The sequence below is a fragment of the Myotis yumanensis genome, unplaced genomic scaffold (genome assembly GCF_028538775.1).
Source record: "Myotis yumanensis isolate MYYU_CA2020_CCGP unplaced genomic scaffold, mMyoYum1.0.hap1 SCAF_15, whole genome shotgun sequence".
Taxonomy (NCBI): Eukaryota; Metazoa; Chordata; class Mammalia; order Chiroptera; family Vespertilionidae; genus Myotis; species Myotis yumanensis.
This window is the reverse complement of record NW_027223766.1, coordinates 40,930,864-40,950,100: the sequence shown is the minus strand read 5'-3', so window position 1 is coordinate 40,950,100 and position 19,237 is coordinate 40,930,864. Positions and strand designations below refer to the sequence as shown.

General features: G+C 34.7%; 1 protein-coding gene across 12 annotated transcripts in view; it reads right to left on the bottom strand.

The window, feature by feature from the left end:
• Positions 1–413: 413 nt before the first annotated feature.
• UBR5 (ubiquitin protein ligase E3 component n-recognin 5) overlaps positions 414–19,237 on the bottom strand; it is a 138,950-nt gene continuing 120,126 nt past the window's right edge. For 4 of the 12 annotated variants that reach the window (XM_070392390.1, XM_070392396.1, XM_070392395.1 and 1 more), the window contains 14 exons: positions 18,876–18,996; positions 18,688–18,792; positions 16,014–16,257; positions 14,397–14,508; positions 13,733–13,877; positions 12,694–12,824; positions 11,343–11,403; positions 9,418–9,593; positions 9,107–9,191; positions 8,171–8,326; positions 6,839–6,952; positions 5,242–5,386; positions 3,604–3,689; positions 414–1,022 (listed from right to left, as the gene is read on the bottom strand). In XM_070392390.1, coding sequence (XP_070248491.1) covers positions 810–1,022; positions 3,604–3,689; positions 5,242–5,386; positions 6,839–6,952; positions 8,171–8,326; positions 9,107–9,191; positions 9,418–9,593; positions 11,343–11,403; positions 12,694–12,824; positions 13,733–13,877; positions 14,397–14,508; positions 16,014–16,257; positions 18,688–18,792; positions 18,876–18,996 — 1,894 coding nt within the window. In that variant the 3' untranslated portion in view covers positions 414–809. Of the gene's footprint in view, positions 1,023–3,603; positions 3,690–5,241; positions 5,387–6,838; positions 6,953–8,170; positions 8,327–9,106; positions 9,192–9,417; positions 9,594–11,342; positions 11,404–12,693; positions 12,825–13,732; positions 13,878–14,396; positions 14,509–16,013; positions 16,258–18,687; positions 18,793–18,875; positions 18,997–19,237 lie in introns of those variants that run through there. The other 8 variants (XM_070392391.1, XM_070392394.1, XM_070392392.1 and 5 more) reach the window with 7 other exon arrangements.

The following is a 19,237-nucleotide window of genomic DNA, read 5'->3' as shown; positions in this document are numbered from 1 at the left end:
ACATTTTACAGTTATCAGAAAGTGCCCAGGCTGAGTTTACATAACTGAATACCTCAGTACAAATGTCTAGTTAGAACTGAAGTGCAGTAACCTCTTGACTGACTGCTCACTGAATAAGGATACAAAGGGGAAAGGGTGATGGTGATCAAGTATTGTGCATTGGCCCCATCATATGTACAAAAAGTGCCCTCACTCAAATGAACAATTACATGCAAAATATTAGTGATTTCATGTAATATCCTAGAGTTCAATGCAGCCAAAATAAACCGCAATAAGTGGTTTTTATAGGTAAAAGTGATTTTACCTCTAAGATCTGAATGTCTAGAACTTTTTACAAGTTCCATATACATGATACACAATTGCAGCCAACCACAAATTCAACACCATAAAAAAGTTAAAATGAAAACACAGAACATACTTAATTTTTTATTTTGAAATTCCCTATTCCCTCTATACAAGAACCTTTGCTGAAACACTTTTCACAAAGGCAGCAGTGAATTTTCAGAACATTTTACATTTTTTCCCCCTCAGCAAAAAGATAAATCACAGTGTAAATTATGTTGTTCTGCTGTCATCTTTGGCTGGGGTTAGACCCAGAAGTTGTTAACTAGCAAATCATAGTTAAATGTTGCTAGTGCTCCTCAGTCCTTTATGCTACAAACTCAGCAAGGAATGTTTGTATTTATCTCTTTAAGTTACCTCCAGGGGGGTGTGACAGCATTGACTTCCATAAACTTTTATAGACAAATGGAAAAAAATCTACAAAATTCGCTAGTAATATTACACAGCAGTTACACACTTTTTATACTCTACACAAAACCAAAATTCTTGGTCTTAATGGCGAGTAGCAATTTCTGTTTGAGAATCTGTTTAGAGGAATAGAGTGGGACGTAAAGTCGAGAAATGCAAGTATTTGCAGTAGGAAGATGTTGGTCATCTGGTGGTCTTATTGTGATTGAGGGCATAGGCTGAAATCCTTCTTCACTGGCTGGTAATGATGGGCTTGATGTCCAAAAGTAAACCTAAACAGGAATATAATAATTACAGTTTTGGTTTTTAACAGATTAACCCTCAACCCTTAATTCTGGCAATATACTCACAAAGCCCCATTCTATTATTAAAATCTACATAAGGGTACTGTACTTTTTGAACTGAGTTTTAAATTTATTTCTTGTACTGAAAAGGGAAGATTCAGGGTCAGAAGGGAAAAAAAGTGTCAGATATAGAAAAGAAACTATGTTTCAGGCTCTCAGTTTCTCATCTGTAACATGAGACTGTTGGACCAAAGGTTCTCTAAGGGTCTTTCCAGGGGCTAAATTGCATGGCATACCTCATAATGGAAAAATGCAGCATCTCACCCCCCCCCCCCCCACCACCACCAAAGGCTCAAAATTCACACAGGTTTTAAGAAAAGTTATTTTGCAGTTTATCTATTAGCAAAACAACCCAGTAATTTCAGTGCTACACTGTGACACAGAGTAACTTTATAAAAGTAATTAATGAGAACATCTACTGTACATGAAAATCCATGCAATAAGCCATATAACATTATGTTTTACTACACATCTTTTTTGTGTGATGTAAGATGAATGTGAACTTCTACTTTACTTTTTTACTTAAATATGATAACATAATCTTTATTTTTATTAATACATTCCATTCATCATTGGCCCATACATATATACATACATATCACTCTTCAGTGATAATAAAATAGTGCCAATCTCTAAGGTAAAGCCTTTTATTTATTTATTTATTTAAAAATATATTTTATTGGTTTTTTTACAGAGAGAAAGGGAGAGGGACAGAGAGCCAGGAACATCGATGAGAAAGAAACATCGATCAGCCGCCTCCTGCACACTCCCAACTGGGGACGTGCCCGCAACCAAGGTACATGCCCTTGACCGGAATTGAACCCGGGACTCTTGAGTCCACAGGCCGACACTCTATCCACTGGTCAGGGCTAAGGTAAAGCCTTTTAAATCTAACACATTTATAGTATACAGCTAAACAAATATATCCAAAATCCCAGAGGAAACCTAAATGAACTAACTTGCTGTAATTCCTGAAGCAAATAGTTTTATGAGAAATCCAGTAACTCTAGAAACCCTATAATTTGCAGAACTAATAATTCAAGGGAGAACCATTTGAGAAACCCTGTTATAGTCTAATATCCCTCAGCATTTCCCCTCAGACACATCAGGATAAAACCAACAATATGTGAAGGAAAAGGGAAAAGAGGGAAAAGACACCTTGATAAACTGCTTACGCCCTAGGAATAGATTTTATATAGGCGTTTAAAGAGTGGAGCTCATAAATTACAGCTATGGATAGGAAATATTAAGGCCCTTATATTGAGAGAGTCTCTCTCGCTCGCTCTCTCAAAACTGAAGAGTTAGCACATTTCTTTTAGGGAAAGCAGAAACTGCAGTGAGATTTAACTTGGCTAACTGGAAGAGGATGTTATTAGTTTAAAAACAGCAGAAAATTAAAACTAGGGAATAGATAAGAATTCATATAAGATAGCCAATCATTTCTATTTCTGTTTTTGGTAGGCTTTACAAAACTAATACGTTGCTTGTTACAGGGAAACAAAGTTCCCAAATCCAAAGACTGACTAAAGTGATATAACTCTACCAAGCTATTTAGGTGCTCTTGACGGCAACAAGGACAGATATGGTATTAGCCTGGTAGGGAATTTAGGGTCCACAAGATTGGGAAAGTCAAATAACATGGAACCAATCACATAGAATTCACCACCTAGGGAATAATCTAAGTGGAAATCAATAACCAGGACGGCTAAGCCAAGAACAGAACCTGGTGACAGCCAGGACTGCTGAACAAACAGAAATATTAGTGAAGAAATACTGGAAGGCAGGGGGGAGGGGGTGTGCACATGTAAAGATTAAGGAATACTAAAAGTACAAGTAACCATTTCCCCCTCTTGAATAAAATTTGGGGCTATACTAGATATGTGATCATTTTTATACATTCCATGAACAGTCTAGTTTAGATTACTGAGCACTAAGGCTGGTCTAGTGGAGACTTCTCTTTCAAGATTAATGGACAGGTTGATTTGGTTATGGATATATTCCAGGTTGGTCTGACTTTAGGATCAACTTTTCACTATGACCAAAGTTAATATTACCTAATCTATGCTTCTAAGTTAATAATCGTAAGATTAAAATCATAGGCTTAATATTCACATATCACAATAAAGCTACTCTATTCCTAGTGAGAGATAACAGTCAAGACACTATACTATTCAGAAATGTTGCAGAGGCTTACTACTAGTCAAAAGGATGACGGAGCAGCCAACATATATAAGCACTATGGGGGCGGGGGTCTCAACAATATGCTGGTATTATTTTCTAAGACTAATAGCTAAGATGTATTTATTTCACTCTGCTTACAGCTTTATTAATACTTCAAATGTTCTGTTATAGAGTAGAAAAACAAAACTGCCTATTATTTCTAACTCTCTGTAATTTCTTTAGCCAAACTTAAAATAACTCACCATTTCAAACTTAAAACAAAAGGCTATCATACGCAGTATTTTAAATTTTTATATTTTGTTATACAAATTCTGTGAACTTAACTTACAAGATCTTGTCGTTCTGTCATGCTCATCTTCTCTACTATGGACCAGAACCAACGCTTGAACTGTAAGAGCTTCTCGGCATTTTCTCCTAAGAATGAAGAATATAAATTCAATATACTGTATCAGTAGTTATATTTTAGAGTGTTTATTATAAAAAATGTATATAATTAAAATGTTCTATAGCCCGGCCGGCATAGCTCAGTAATTGAGTGTCGACCTATGAACCAGGAGGTCGTGGTTCAATTCCTGGTCAGGGCATATATAACTGGGTTGCAGGCTCAATCCCCAGTGTGGGGCATGCAGGAGGCAGCTGATTAATGATTCTCTCTCATCATTGATGTTTCTATCTCTCTCCCTCTCCTTTCCTCTCTGAAAGCAATAAACACACACACACACACACACACACACACGTTATATAGGTCTAATTCCTAATATAGAAAATTAGAACCATTTGCATAATATAACACCTCTACAGTTTCTTAGTCAATGGTAACTCAAGATGACCAAGAAAAATGAACCACCAGTCTCAAAACTGATAATTACATGATTTTAATTCCATTTGATAAGTCATGATTATTCCCATGTTCTTAAACCAGTGCTTCTCAAATTTTAATGAGTTTACATCACTTGGGGATCTTTTTAACATGCAGATTCTCATCTAGGTAGGGGGAAGAGAGTGGGGGGAAAACAAAAATTCTACATTTCTAGAAAGCTTCAGATGCTGCTGCTGATCTGAGGATCATACTTGGAGTATCTTTAGATATATTCTTTCCCCTCCTAGGTTTTTTTACTTGTAAATGAGACAAATTCTTATCTGAGAAATACTGAACACTGTATTAAAAAGTAGTTCAAAACAATTACACGATGTCTTATACATTGCCAAGCATGAAGGAAAACAAGAAAATTTATCCAAATTTAACTGACTATAATTTGGCTGAAGCTGTTTGCAAAGTATGGGGGAAAAAAGGGAGAAAACTTGGTACCTTCAATGTATGCAATAATCTTGGACTATAGGTATAATCCTCTCATAATGAAATTCTTGAACCTTCCAGTGTTTTATTGTGTAGTCACAACTAAAAAGTCTATTCTGAGACTACAGGACTTTGAAAAAAGAGAGTTGCAGCAAATCAAGCACTAAAGGTAAATGTTATTCTAGGAGGATTATTATCACTACCTCTCTTTATTCTTTCTAGATACCACATGTATTTGTGTGCTGCTATATCTTTGTGTGTTTAGGTCTAGTTCTACAAAGCAAACATCATGCAGTCAAATTCTTTAATCAGAGTTTGAGAGACATGAATTGGATAAGTTTAATGGAACTGACACATGGATTGTTTTTTTCTTAACTAGTATATAAAAAAATCCTTCTCACCCAGTTGCTCACCATAAGGAATTTTTACTTTTTTACAAACCATATATTCTTTAAAATCTAAGAAAATTAAGCAATAAAAAATAACCTAACACTAAGCCATCATCATTCAATCATGTTAAAAAAATAATATAAAAAAACCTTTTAAGCATCAGTAATACATTTCCAAAGCCCTGTAAATGTATCTAAAAACTAGAAACTCAGAAAATGCTGACTGACCAAACTATCTATGTATCTTATTCCTTAAATAAACATTTCAAAAATTTCATACCTGATTCATCATTGAAAGAGGTAAAACTGATCAGCATCTGCACATTAACTTCACCACAGCCATTTACCAAAAGCCTAAAATCTTCTGCTGTTAAATCTTCTAATGAGTTTTTTGGAAGCACATCCAGTAGACCTTTCCTCATTGCCTAGAGAATTTCAGAAATCATCTTTTTATTACTGTTGGTACTTTTCCATATAGCCTTTATTGATAAGTCCCAATATTTAATTTTAGCAGCCTCTCTCTAAAAATATTAGTTCTCATTTTAAACCAGAGAGAAAAACATTAGGTTCTGTATTTTTAATTTCTTAATAATAGATTCAAAAGAGAGGCAAAGGGGGAAAATGGCTTCAGGAATGGGCTTCATTTCAAAAGTGAACTAGTATTATATACCAGTCATTAACTAAAGTAATTGTTTAAACCGTATTAATAACAAACAGGGTAGTCACTGAATAATAAGAATAACTTCAATTTGTCAAATATGCTATTCTGTCAACATCCTAAGCTAGGTATGATAATGACAAAACAAACTTCTCCAACACAAGCCCAAAATCTACAAGCTTACTGAGAAATTACCATGTGCCAAGAATTGTTGGCACCTTACATGTATTAATTCATTCAACCCTATCCTCATCTTGCAGAGGAGGGAACCAAGGCACAAAGAACTTAAGTAGTAGCTAATGTTACACAGCTACAGGGTGCTGCAGCCATGATCTGAACCCTGACAGTACAATTCCAGAGCCTGCAGTTACTCCCAGCCCAAGCATCAGTCCCAACTCTACATAAACAAACATTTTAGCCCAGAAGGGGAGTTAATGTAGCAAGCTTGATGTTGCTCTTCAGAAGGGCCTGGGTGGCCCTTGGCGGCACCTAGGAACTTAACTTGGTTTTTCGAATATTCCCTACATGACTAACTGATGTGGCTGTACTGAATGTCTGGAGCAATGAACCCTGCTGTACAGCTTGCCTAAACTCTTTGAGCAAACAGGGTGATTTACGATGAACACGTGCTTTTCTCTGGGAGTCTGATTTCCAGTAATCATGGTTGGTTGTACAGGCAGGAATATGCTTACGGGACTGGCCTCCAATTAAAAAACCTTAGGCTGGCTCTTAAGCAAGCTCCCCTAAGCACAAGCACTGCACATGTACTGCCGTAACTCACTGTTGGAGGAAGAACTTTGGAAGCCTGCACCTGGATGCCTCCATACTATGCCTGATGTATTTTTTCCCCTTTTGCTATAATAAACCATAACTATGAACACAACTGCCTCTGAGTCCTAGGAGTCCAACTAGTAGGTCAGCAAAAGTATGGATGGTCATAGGACCCCAAAACAGTAGTCATTTCAGTCCCATAAACATCCTTTACAAACTTTTGCCCATCAAATTAACTTTCTGATGATTACATGTTTTTTTCATGTAGTTTCACCCAAAGGAAAGTAATAGGTCTGAATTCAGGTGCAATTTACATTGTAAATAAATGCACTTTGGTTTAAAATTTTTGACCATTTATAGACAGGTGAATATACTCTGAGTTAGGTTACCACACAGGAATACACAGAGCCTCATCAGATCAAGTAACACTTTTTTAGTAAACACTTACATGTAGTGGCTGTTCTGCAACTACCAACATTCTGTGCTCTGCATATTTCCGCACATATTCATACACATTCTGGGGAGTCACTGGTATATTTACACCATTAGGAATAAGTTCAACCTGTGAAAAATTCAGCAATGCAATTTAAAAGCAATTTTGTCAAAGCAGTAATAAGTTAACAGTTTGTATGGTAAACTGGAACATGGGTCACTTTCCATGATCCAACTCCTGCTCCCACCCTGTAGGAAATTTAGTGAAGGAGTTCTGTAAGCAGACTGTGAGACCTTGGGAACCTGGCCAGCAACTCAGTCTAAATAAGGCCAAAGAGAAACTGCTTCTAGAAGTTAGCCTGAAAAAGGAGACATATGGACTACTATTTGTAATGCTTTAAACAATAAAATAAAATTTTTAAAAAATGCCCTAAAAAAAAGTTGTGGTACATTAACACAATGGAATACTATATATATATATATACATATATATATATATATATATATAAAAAGAAGTTAGCCTGGATTGTAAACAGCTCGTGTTTTGACCTCATGCATATCCCTCCCATGCGTGCACGGATTTTCTCTATCTTCTATACATTATAAAACCTTGCCACAACCCGTTTGGCTCAGTGGATAGAGCGTCAGCCTGTGGACTGAGGGGTCCCAGGTTCGATTCCGGTCAAGGGCATGTACTTTGGTTGCGAGCACATCCCCAGTGGGGAGCGTGCAGGAGGCAGCTGATCGATGTTTCTGGCTCTCTATCCTTCTCCCTTTCTCTCTGTAAAAAAATCAATAAAAAATATAAAAAATAAAAAAAATAAAAAAATAAAAAAATAAAACCGTGTGCTGGGAAAGTCTGGGTGGTGGTAAAACAACAGCATTGGCTAGCCACCCTGGCAGTAAACTGCACCAGTCAGCTGCTGCCAGTGAGCACTTAAATCCTAATAAACCCTTGTCTTCCACAGTCAGTCCTCCAGGTTATTTCTTTGGAGTCCACGAACAATAGCTGAGGTTTTCTGGGACCTCAGCACTTTGCATAACACAGTTCATAAAGCAATTTCCTACATTTTTTAATCTAAAAACAATTCTGTATATCACAGGTATCTAAAGATACAAACAAGCAAGTGCAAACAAAAAACACTCCTCTTCTTCCTTTCAAATCTGTCTGTTAATCTCCTGTGTCTTTTCTGCACACCCCCTCACACACACCTCCCTCCCTCTCCCTTTCCCTCCCTCCCTCTCTCTCTCTGCTCCTGTTTATTTAAATTGTTTCTATATAAAACAAGCACAACAGACCAACCAAATGCTCTTTCCAGGATCAGAAAACTACTTTAAACTGCTTTACCTGTCCTCCACCCTCTTCTTTACACAGGTCAATCGCAAATGCCAAATCCATTGCTGAGAAAACAGCATCAGCATCTGAACTCTGGGAAGCGAGGATAAGTTGCCGCAAACTCTCATACATCACAGGATCAAAAAAAGCAAAATCATGCCAGTTGACCTAAGAAAGTAATCATATGAAAATTTTTTTTTACTTTATTCATAAGTAAATTAAAATGTATGATAAAAATAATTTGGAGATATACTGATAAAGAATAATTTTCCAGTAAATATCTAATAACTGATCTAAAGGGGTAAAAATTTAATCTTTGGTTCTGATAATACATTTTAATTTTTAAAGCAAGTACAACATATTTTTTGAAACAATTTAAAGCCCATAGTATAATTTGAAGTTCCAAAAAAATATATTTGCAAAAACCAGCACTAATTTTTAAACAATGATTATGCTGAGCAACTGATCCTAAATTAAATATGAATCCTAGTCTTGACAATAATTATAAAATATAGATTAATTCCAGATGATAAATCTGATGCTCAAATGAATTCAGTAACTTGCTGAAGATCACGTCATTGGGTTAAACTTGAATCTATTTGATTCCATGATCTTTTCCATAAACATTATCAAAGGCTAGACACAGCAACTGAACATATGTTGCTGAACTTTTATTCTATAACATTTTAGGTAGGACACTTTTAAGAATTCAATAGGGTCAGAGGGTTGTTTTATTTTTTTAAAAAGAATATGTAATATGCTATTGTTGTATTAATAGAAAACAATAGTGGGCTTGATTAAAAAACATTTTTAAATGATTTATAATGGCTATAATGCATTAAAATTTAGTATCAAATTAATGCCATAAACAATATGCTAGTATATAATTATTTTATAAAAGAAAAATTTTACAATTACAAGAGCAGTTTGGTTCATTAAAACACTTACTTTTCTACCAAGCAACACTTTAATCACATGCCTATTCAATGTGATAGGACATAGTTCATTCTGTAACAGACACAGTCCAAGAATCCTAAAAATAAAACCAGGAAATATTTAAATTTACAAATAATTCTAAAACATGTATAACCCCTCACATATGGAGATAATATACATACAGTATTTTGAGACATTTTCTATAGCCCCATTTTAATCAGTATGAATTAGAATATATATACATTTAAAAAACTAATGTATTTTAAAAGTCTAATTAACTGAAATTTTTTGAAAATTCAAATATAAGATGGGAGGTATTTTACCTGCCAATGTTTCTGAAACAATTCAACCTTGCTTCTGTGTTTTTGCCAGGTCTTGGAGTATAAAATCCTCTTTTTCCAGGTTGGTAAAACAAAGGGGCATTGTCATCACCATCATCTGTATCATCTAGATCCATATCTACTACACTTCGACTAGAGCCATGACGCTTTCGGTTTTCCTAGTAATAGAGTATCAGAGATTAAGTGCCAAAGTTAATTTTAAAAACAAAGCATATGAACTTAAAATCACTCAAAGTGAAGTCAGGTAGGTAGAGCAACACTAGTCTTTCACTTATCTGTTCATATAAATAAAAGCATTTTAATGAAACTCTGGTAGCTTCTTTCACCTTAATTCCTTAAATATAATTTTCCCTGGATCTGGAAGTCTAGAATGATAATTCTTAAAAGCACTTTAAGGATGATGTTCCATTCTCGTCCAACCTTCCCAGTTTTTGATGAGAAATCCAGTCTTTCAAATCATCATTTCCTTCTATTTAAGGCACTGTTTTTTGGCTGCTTTGTTTTATTTTTTATAAAAGCAGTTTTATTATAATGTGTCTGGACATAGGTTTCTTTTAGTTTATCCTGTTTATAGTTCACTGACCTTCTTGAATCTATAAATCTGCCTTGCATCAAATTTGGAAGTTTCAGCTATTATTTCCTCAATTATTTTTTCTGTAGCAAGCTCTTTCTCCTTTTTTCTGGGTACTACAATGACATGAATGTTTGATCACTCATGATCCCGAAAATAGTTCCATTTGAAATCTGTTTTTCAACATGGATAATTTCTAGCTCTCTTCAAGTTGACTGGCACTTTTCTCTGTCTTCATTCTGCTACTGAGCTATCCAGTGAAATATTTTCTTTTAGACATTATACTTTAATTCTAATATTTTCCTTTCATTCTCTTATAAAGTTTCTATTTCTCTGCTTAGAACCTCTATTTTGTCATTCCTTTACTTCACAGAAAGAACATGAGATGTAAAGTCTGATAATTCCAACAAGAGGGTCATCTCTAAGTTAACATCTACTGGGAGAATTGGTCAGTCTTTCCTGGTTCTTTGATATTGAGTAATTTTGGAGTGTTTCCCAGATTTTGAATATTAAATTGTGAAAGTTGAGAATGTTGATATTTTGGCAATCAACCTGGTTAGCTTCAGATTGGAAGTGTCACCTTCTGTGTGCAGTGGTTCCAATACCAATTAAGTTTCCAAAGCTTTTCATTTTACCGTTGAGGGCCCGCTCTGCATATTCGCCATTTGATGTAGTCTGGGATTTGGGACAGTGATTTATACACTGTAAGATAGTTCTCAAAGCCTTTGCTCTATCTTCTAGCTAAGATGGAGTAGCAATGATCATACCAACTGTTTTTTCAAGTTTTGCTTTCCTGCTCCAATCTGTTTGCTACTGTTTACTTTTCAGGATCCTCAGGCAGTTCCATTTTGTATTTGTCTAGAGTTTTTAGATGTAAGCAGTGAAAGAGATAAGATTATACTGGGTTTGCTCCATCTTGGCTGACAATGAAGTCCTTTGTAGCTTAAGAATAACATATCTGCACTAAAAAGCCTTCCTTATTGCTATAACACATCATATTTTGTCTGCATCTTTTGCACTCACTGCTTCTTTGAAGAATAAGCTCTAGGCTTCCATATTGCCTCTCCTCTGCTATTAATTCATGACATCTCTAAATTAAAGCTTAATTCAGGCTGTGATTAAATGGAGGCAGCCAGTGAATGGGGTTATATTGAGCCCTAACTAAACCAATCTCATTACTTGATTGTGTACATGACACCTATCTTTGTTTTTTTCTCTACTATAATCAAGCATTTTACTTATAAAGATATAGTTCCTTCATAAATATGGCTTTTCTCCCCTCCTGTAATCAAATTACAAGTGCTTATTAATAGCACATATACAAAATATCCCTTACCTGTACCTTTTCTGAGGAGTCTAATAATCCAAGATCCAGGATACTATCAGCTCCATTTTCCCTAAAAAACAAACAAAATACCTTTCACATTCCAGATAAGTGAAATATAGAATTTAGTGTAGAGAAAACATGTAAATTTAAACTTATTTATAATTTATAAATACATTTACGTTTTGAAGTAAATAAAAAGCACTAGATGTTCCAAGCCATGATTCAAAATAATGAACTAAAGGCTACGACAAAATAATGTGGTCTTCATAGGGGTGCTAAAAGTTAAGCTTGGGGAAGCATTATAAAGAACAGAAAAATGTTCAGAAAGCAATCACAATTGGAATCAAATTCTTTAGTGTATTATTCTAGGATACTAATAACTTCATACTCACTCCATAACCCATGTAGGTGAAGAAAGCAGTCAATATTATGTATTATTTGCATTCTATAGAAAACACTACTAAATTAGCAAACCTTACATATATTTATAAAACTTTTTCTCATCAAAAATGTACAATCCTCTCAATATTTTCTATAATGGGCTGAGCTCTATCAATGTGCTGATACTTCCAGAGACAGGAAAGAGGAATAAAGAAATAGTGCATAAAGTCTAGAGGAGAAATGTAGTAATAGCAAATAAAATAAGTTTCTAGCAATAGTTTTTGGCTTGGACCATTCAAAGTCTGAAATAAGGGAAGTGGCTGTTTAGTTTCAGAGGTTAGCCTACCTGGCTTTCCATCTTTAGGACTATATCTAAACTAAGTTCCTCATTCAAAATCATGACTAAGAAGAAAAAATAAACTTTCATCTAAAGTAAGTAACATCTCAAAGCCTCAAACTGGATATTAGGGTAGTCCCAGAATAGAAGGCACAATATAAGTACGACATATTTTCCTAATGTCACTTGTCACCTTGGAAAAAGAAGGGTAAGTAATTTAACTGTTAGAAATTTAAACATTTTCTATTCAAATAAATTATACAATGGAAAGCAAAAGCTTGCATGGATTGAGATAAATCAGGAAGCCTAAAAGAAATTTCATTCTTATAGCAAGAACTCAGGGACTATACCCCAATTTCTTGAGGTATTTAGTTTCTGCAATGAGGATGGTATCGTGATGGGAGAATTTGAGATGTGTTTCTTATAATTTCTAAATATCTCGTACATAAGGGATGCTTAAACTCTACTTTCTAATAAATGTGAAACTCGGCTCTCTCAATCATGGATTTTAAGCCATCTCTTGAAAAGCCATTTAAAGTCTTATACTTTATAGTATAAATTCTAAGATATGGTGGCATCCACATCCTAATAATAAAGCAGCTGATATGTAAACTGAAATGCCTTCCCAAATGTACACATTACCGTCCATGTGCAATAATGAGTTCCATGGCTTCATCCACTCTTGCTCTCAGAGAATCTTCACTTGCTAGAAGGAGAAGCAACTGTGCTGGGGATAATTCCAACAACATGCCAGTGATTTTACTTGCAAAAGCCTGTAAATGATGAATAAATGTTAATTGCCCCTACTCTCTGAAATTTGTCTAAATCAGCAATCTTGCACGCTCCAAAAAGAAAAAGGAAAATAAGAAATTTAGATAACAATTCAAAAACTTCTGAACCAATAAGGTATTTTATTAAACTAGAAGCTTAATTATAGAGAACTTTGGTAGGGAATGAATAGTCCATGCACTAGCAGTCTTGTTAAAGCTATTTTAATATTTATATAGTAAGCCTTTTTGTAACGCTCTTGATATTCATGAGTTAACATACAAATAATTTCCCTGTTTTTATTTCCTATCAGAATGCCAGAAACCTTTCTTTCATTTAATGGTAGAAAAAAAGAGAGGGAGGGAAGAAGTGAAGGAGGAAGAGAGAGAAAAAGATGCTGATATTTAAGGCTAAGGATTTACTGACAGAAATATAATTGGGTTTCTGTTTTATTATTCTTTTGCTATAACTTGTACATATAGTTATGTACAAAGACAAAAATCACAACCAGTTTGTTTCATATTATGAAAGAAACCTCTGAGAGAACATTCGAAATAAAAATCTTATAATATTTATCAACAGTTAAGGTACAATATTTGCAATGTGTTCTAACTACAGCTTGATAACAGATAAAAAGTGTACTTTAAAATGTAACAATGTGTGCAAATATGGCACAAATACAATGCACAGATAATCCTCTAGCACACAAGGAACTTATCAGGTAGAATGCCAAGGTAGCATAGGTAGGAAAACTGAACAAACCTCAAGCTATCTACACAGTTTCCCTCCAGCAAGCATGTTCCTTCCTAAGCTTTATTCTTACTACAGTCCTCAACCACATGACTTGCCAGGAGCTGACAATTTTTTAAAATACCAACTTTAATTAAGGGGCAGCCAACTGCACTGTACATACTGGTTGCATTGCTTGTACACGGGGATAAAGTCTTTCTCCAAGCGCCTGACGATGTGCTGGCAGAGGATCAGGATCATCACTAGGATTCCCTTCAGAGGCTGGTCTGAAGGGTCTAGTGTCGATGGAAAGCTGTCTTCTAAAGTCTCTGAAAGAAGAACAACGCTATTATGATTTTATTTCCTTTGTCTGTAAAATGAAAATATCAGCACAACAGGTAATGAAGGTAGATTCACAATGCATAGTTCAATTTGATTCTAAGGGAAGAGGACCTTAAAATACCAGAATCAAGAGCCCACCCATGATTCCTGGAGATTGTAGTCAAAAGTAAAATGCCAATCATCCTACCAGGAGAAAAACTGAAAGGTTTAAATAACATAATTGCAACAATTATAATTTTAAAACAAACTTAAGAAAGAATGCTATGAAGTTTCAACAATTAAGAACATGAGAAGGATAAATAAAAAGCGAATACAATTTCAACTGCCCTTGAGTTTTTAAAGCAGAACATTTTAAAAACGGTGAGACTATTTTAGTTATTATATATATGTATCCAAATATTAATTTTAATTTTCTAAAAAATAGTCCATAATTAAGATTCTTTTATTTACAAACCTGCCTTCATCAGAAAAGGTAGAATTCAACAAAAGATAAAAAATTATCTCACCTATCCCGATCTCTCCGAGAACCTGCTCGCAAGCCACTACTTCTCCTCATTTCCCTCTCTCTCTCCCTTTCCCGATCCCGCTCTCCTCTATTCCTTAATCTTTGCATCAAACCTGGAAGGAAATATGAAATACACTTTGTTTAGATGAATGTAATTTCCACTACTTCAAAGCCAATGTGAGACATGACCTAACATAGTAAGACATGACAGCGTTAGAGCGTCACTCTCCCTATGGCTTTGAGGGTTGGGGTGACTGTGCAGAATGTACCTAGCATATAATAGGTGTTAGTTCAGTATTTGTTTAATGAATTTTTCCTCCTTTGTCACATCAAAGCTGTGAAATAATATGTAGCAACTGGGCTATGTTAGTTTCACCATAAATAATGCTGATATTTCTTATAGGATTAGAATCGTATTCAAACATCTTTCCTATTATTAGTATTTGATTTTATATATTATAGGCCATCCAGAACATTAACTATCATTACTTTTAAAACTATAAACATAAGCCTGAGTATGGTTTCCAAAGAATATGCAGAAAGATTATTTTTGAATCATTATGACTCCCCAGGTTTCCTCATTTACATTTGCCAATTTCTTATTGTAAGATTACTAGAGGCCCAATGCACAAATTTCGAGCAAGGGGCTCAGCCCTCGCAGCCCCACCTTCATCTGGAAGGTCGTCCAGCTGTCCAGTCTAATTAGCATATTACACTTTTATTATTAGAGATAGAAAGTCAAATGGTAAAACTAATGATGAAAGGCTGGGGTACACGCCCCATCTTTTCATCCTCAATCCTTTCTAGAGCTCATTCAGCCTCTACAGTGGTTTACAAAATCCCAATAAAATGCATCTACAGCCTAGGTAAAATATAGGATTTTCTTAGTAACTCCCTCTCCCCCTCAATTATTATATCCTCCCACCTACAAAACTGATAATATTCTGTCCCCTATTCATGAATGACCAATTATCACCTACTCAAGCCTTTCACAATTTTCACTTTTTTACTTGCTAATTGGAATCTTAAAAATTAGGCAAGAGTTCTAATCCCAAAGTGCTGCTCCTCAAAGGAGGTAAAGAGCTTACACCAGAGTGTTAATAGAAATCTCACTACCAAAATACAAACAGTGAGGTTAGTGATATAAGCCAACCAATTTACATTTGGTTGCCAAGCTTCTTATCTTACTGGGAGCCAGTAGCAACTCTATAAAGCATACGTTTAATAGCACTGCTCTGGGGAACATTATTTTCTTCTCAAGTATCTGAACTAATTAAATATAGAGGCTGAACTTGTATATTTCCATGGATCTTTATTTTACTTTATGAAATGTACCATGGGTCTTACAACCTCCCACCCCTAAACCTGTAACAACTAAAATGAGAAATTTTAGTTTTCATTAACATTAAGGAAAACATATGTGACAAAAGGGCAAACTGCTAAACTATCGATTAGAATAGTGTAAATAAGATTAACTCATTAATCTAGAATGAAAGTATATAAAAATGTAAATGTACATTAAAGTTCTCTCACTATAAATACATATAACCATGATTATCATTGTTTTAATCAAACAAGAAAAGATTTTTATGATGTTTGCTATCTGTCGGGTACTTACTTGTATGAGTGCCTTTGTTGGCATTTTGGATACAATCTAGATTTGGCAATTTTTCATTTGACAAAAAAGCCTGTGCAATGGCTGTATAAAAACTTCGTGCTACACCACTGCCCTCTCCTGGCTCGTCCTTAAATGTGACTTTTACTCTGTGTACAGCCATTGGTGTAGTGGCACATCTTCGCCCAAAGTGATTGTTCAGCTGCCTCATGGTCTGCTGAATAAGAAGATCTCGATCCCGATCCACCTATTAAAACATCAAAGAGTAATAAATTCAGTGTCGGGAACCATCCTGAAGATTTTCTATGTAACATCTGAACAACTAATTTTAGCTTTTTCTTAATAATTTAAATCAGCAGTCGCCAGCCAACTGGTGGTCCATGAGGTCCGAAAGGTTGGTGACCACTGATTTAAATAACTAACAAAAGTAATTTAGGTTCTCAGAGACTTATACATTCCAAATAAACAACATTCAAAAGTATACAAGAATGTCTTGTATTAAATCAGGATAATGGAATTTAACTCAATTCTAACACTTTCCTAAAAGGTCTACTAGAAACAGCAATTCATTCAATTTTGGAATGCACCAGAATAAACTGCAAGTGGATCTACAGTGTGAAAATTTTTTTAAAATAGCAAATACTAAAAGAAAATATGGAACACCACACACAAAGCTAAAGGAAATGACAACTAGGGAAAATTTTTGCACCTTCTAATACAAAGATACGTATTCATGAGTAGTATGAATTATCACCTAAAGATAATATGATTCTAAAACACAAACAACTTAAACAGAAAAAAAAAATGGGCAAGATACATCAACAAAGAATTCACAAAGAAAGAAATATCCTTATATATATGAAACAACGTTTAACCTTGCTCGTAAAAGAAACGCAAATTAAAACTATACTATAATGCCACTTCTTAATCTGTCAGATTGGTAAAGTCTAAAAATTTGACAAAATGCTGGCAAGACTATTCTCGTATTGATGTTCAAAGTGTAAAAATATACAACCATTATGCAGAGGTGTTTGCCAATACTTGGCAAAATTATGTATGCACATGCCCTTTGACTCATATCTAGGTTCAATGTCTAGGAATCTCTCAACCTAGGTAAAATATAGGACATACTAGACCACAAGAGAAACATAGGAGGCTACTCATCACACTAGTTACTGTAACAGCAAAAAGACTGTAAACAAACCAAAATGCCTATCGATAGGAGACTGACTGAAAAACAACAACAACAACAAAAAAACAACCAGATACAATTATAAAATGTCTTAGCAGTACACTAGGACTAAACAGCTGTAACAGGAAGCAGAATATCTCTACATGCAGTTAAGGCTTTATCTCTAGGATATACGCTTTACTGGTAAAATAAAGATGGAGTAAAATGTATAGCATAGTTGGGGTGGGAAGGGGGAGAGAGAGAAAGGTAATGAATACACATGCATGATTATAAATTTTTAAAGTGAGGAGGGAAATAAACTTTAATTTAAAACTTGAAGGGCAGGGGACATGTAAAAGAGACAAAAATAGGAATAGAAACTAGATTTCTCTGAATACATACATCTTCTTTGTAGAGTTGACCTTGCAACATTGTAGATATTTTACATTCATTATGAAAAATAAAAAAATAAAAGGAGAAAGCAACCCCTAAAAGCTGAAAGCAAAATAAAACAAAAGGCCCTAATTATCTGGAGATGATAGCAAAACCACACGAAGATAAATTATTTCAAGTAACTTTAAAACAAAGTAATTTGACTGTACATCTCCCAACTGGATATGCTCTAAGGACAAAAACAACAACAACAAAAAAAAACTGCAAATAAATCTTAAGCTATTTTCAATTATCATTTTGTGGTAGTGTTGACCTTGTGATTTTCAGACTGATACATGTATGCTGTAGGATAAAAGCAAATGAGTGAAGTTATCAGTGTTGTTGGGAATTTGGATATTCAGTTTGAAAGAAAGGCAATCAAGACTAAGAGGTGAAAATCAACAAAAAACTGTTTGATCCCTAATCTTAAATTTGATTGCGATTATCAGGATGAACTCATGATGTAATATTCTTCTTGTTCTTTTGTTTGCTTTGTTTGTTAAAAAGCATTTCCTAGCTCTCTCCACTAAAAAGGCCTAGAATCAATGACTGCCCTAGGAGGCAGCGAGAAACCTTAAGAGCTCAGATTATAATCTCAAAATACAATTTCCTACCAAAAGGAACAAGGACTTCTTGAAGAAATGGCTGACTTAAGGTCTGTGACGGGATATATATACAAGATGAGACATACCAAAAAGGAAGGAAGTTATCAAAGATTATTCATGTCAAAAGGACTCAAGAGCCAAAAAGGAATCAGACTCCCACTAATCAAAGAAGAGACAATTTGAGCATCAATTGGAATAATATCCCCAATGAAATGCCCATCAGAAACATTTAAATCCATGTGTTCTTAATGATACTTTAAAAGAGAGAGAGAAACTGAAACAAAAAAATCACTGATCATCACTAGAGGATGCTAGGAAGCAGACAGCCCCTATTCTAAATGTGGTAACTACCATTTATTTTCTTTAAATTTTGAATTATACAGCACATATCCCTAAGCAAGATTAATTTTTGTTTTTAAACTTAATATAAATGGCATACTATATGTATAGTATAAGAAATTCTAAATACCTTTACCTCTAGTGATAAATCTCTTGACTGCTGATTTCTCAGTTTTTCCATTTCTCTACGGAATTTTGATTCTTTTACCTCAAAACCACCCAATTCGGTTAGGATCTTAAAAAAAATGCATGACAGAATTATTCTCTGAAATACGTTCTTATAGACAAAACAGAATTTAAAGTGCTCAAAATACATACTGATCCAGGTTCTGCTCCAACATCTTCCATGAATACCCTGCCGAACAGTTCTAATGAAAGGCGCCAACGTCCTAGCAGCATATCATGGGAAATAACCATTCCCATGAAGCTACACTGTGGCCTGTAAGAAATTTAAGGGGAGAAGGGGGAAGTAATTTAGCCAACTCTAAAAATTCCCTGACTTTTGGCCAATGATGTAATTTACTTAGTCTTTTAATATTCTGAGGCTTTAAGTATGTTAAACCATATCTTCTCTAATGGAGAACTTTTTATAGCTCCTCCTTCCTCACAGAACGTCTCATTTTTACTCAATTGTTCCTGCTGTCTTTTAAATCAGGCTACCTCCTATTTCCAACTTTCAT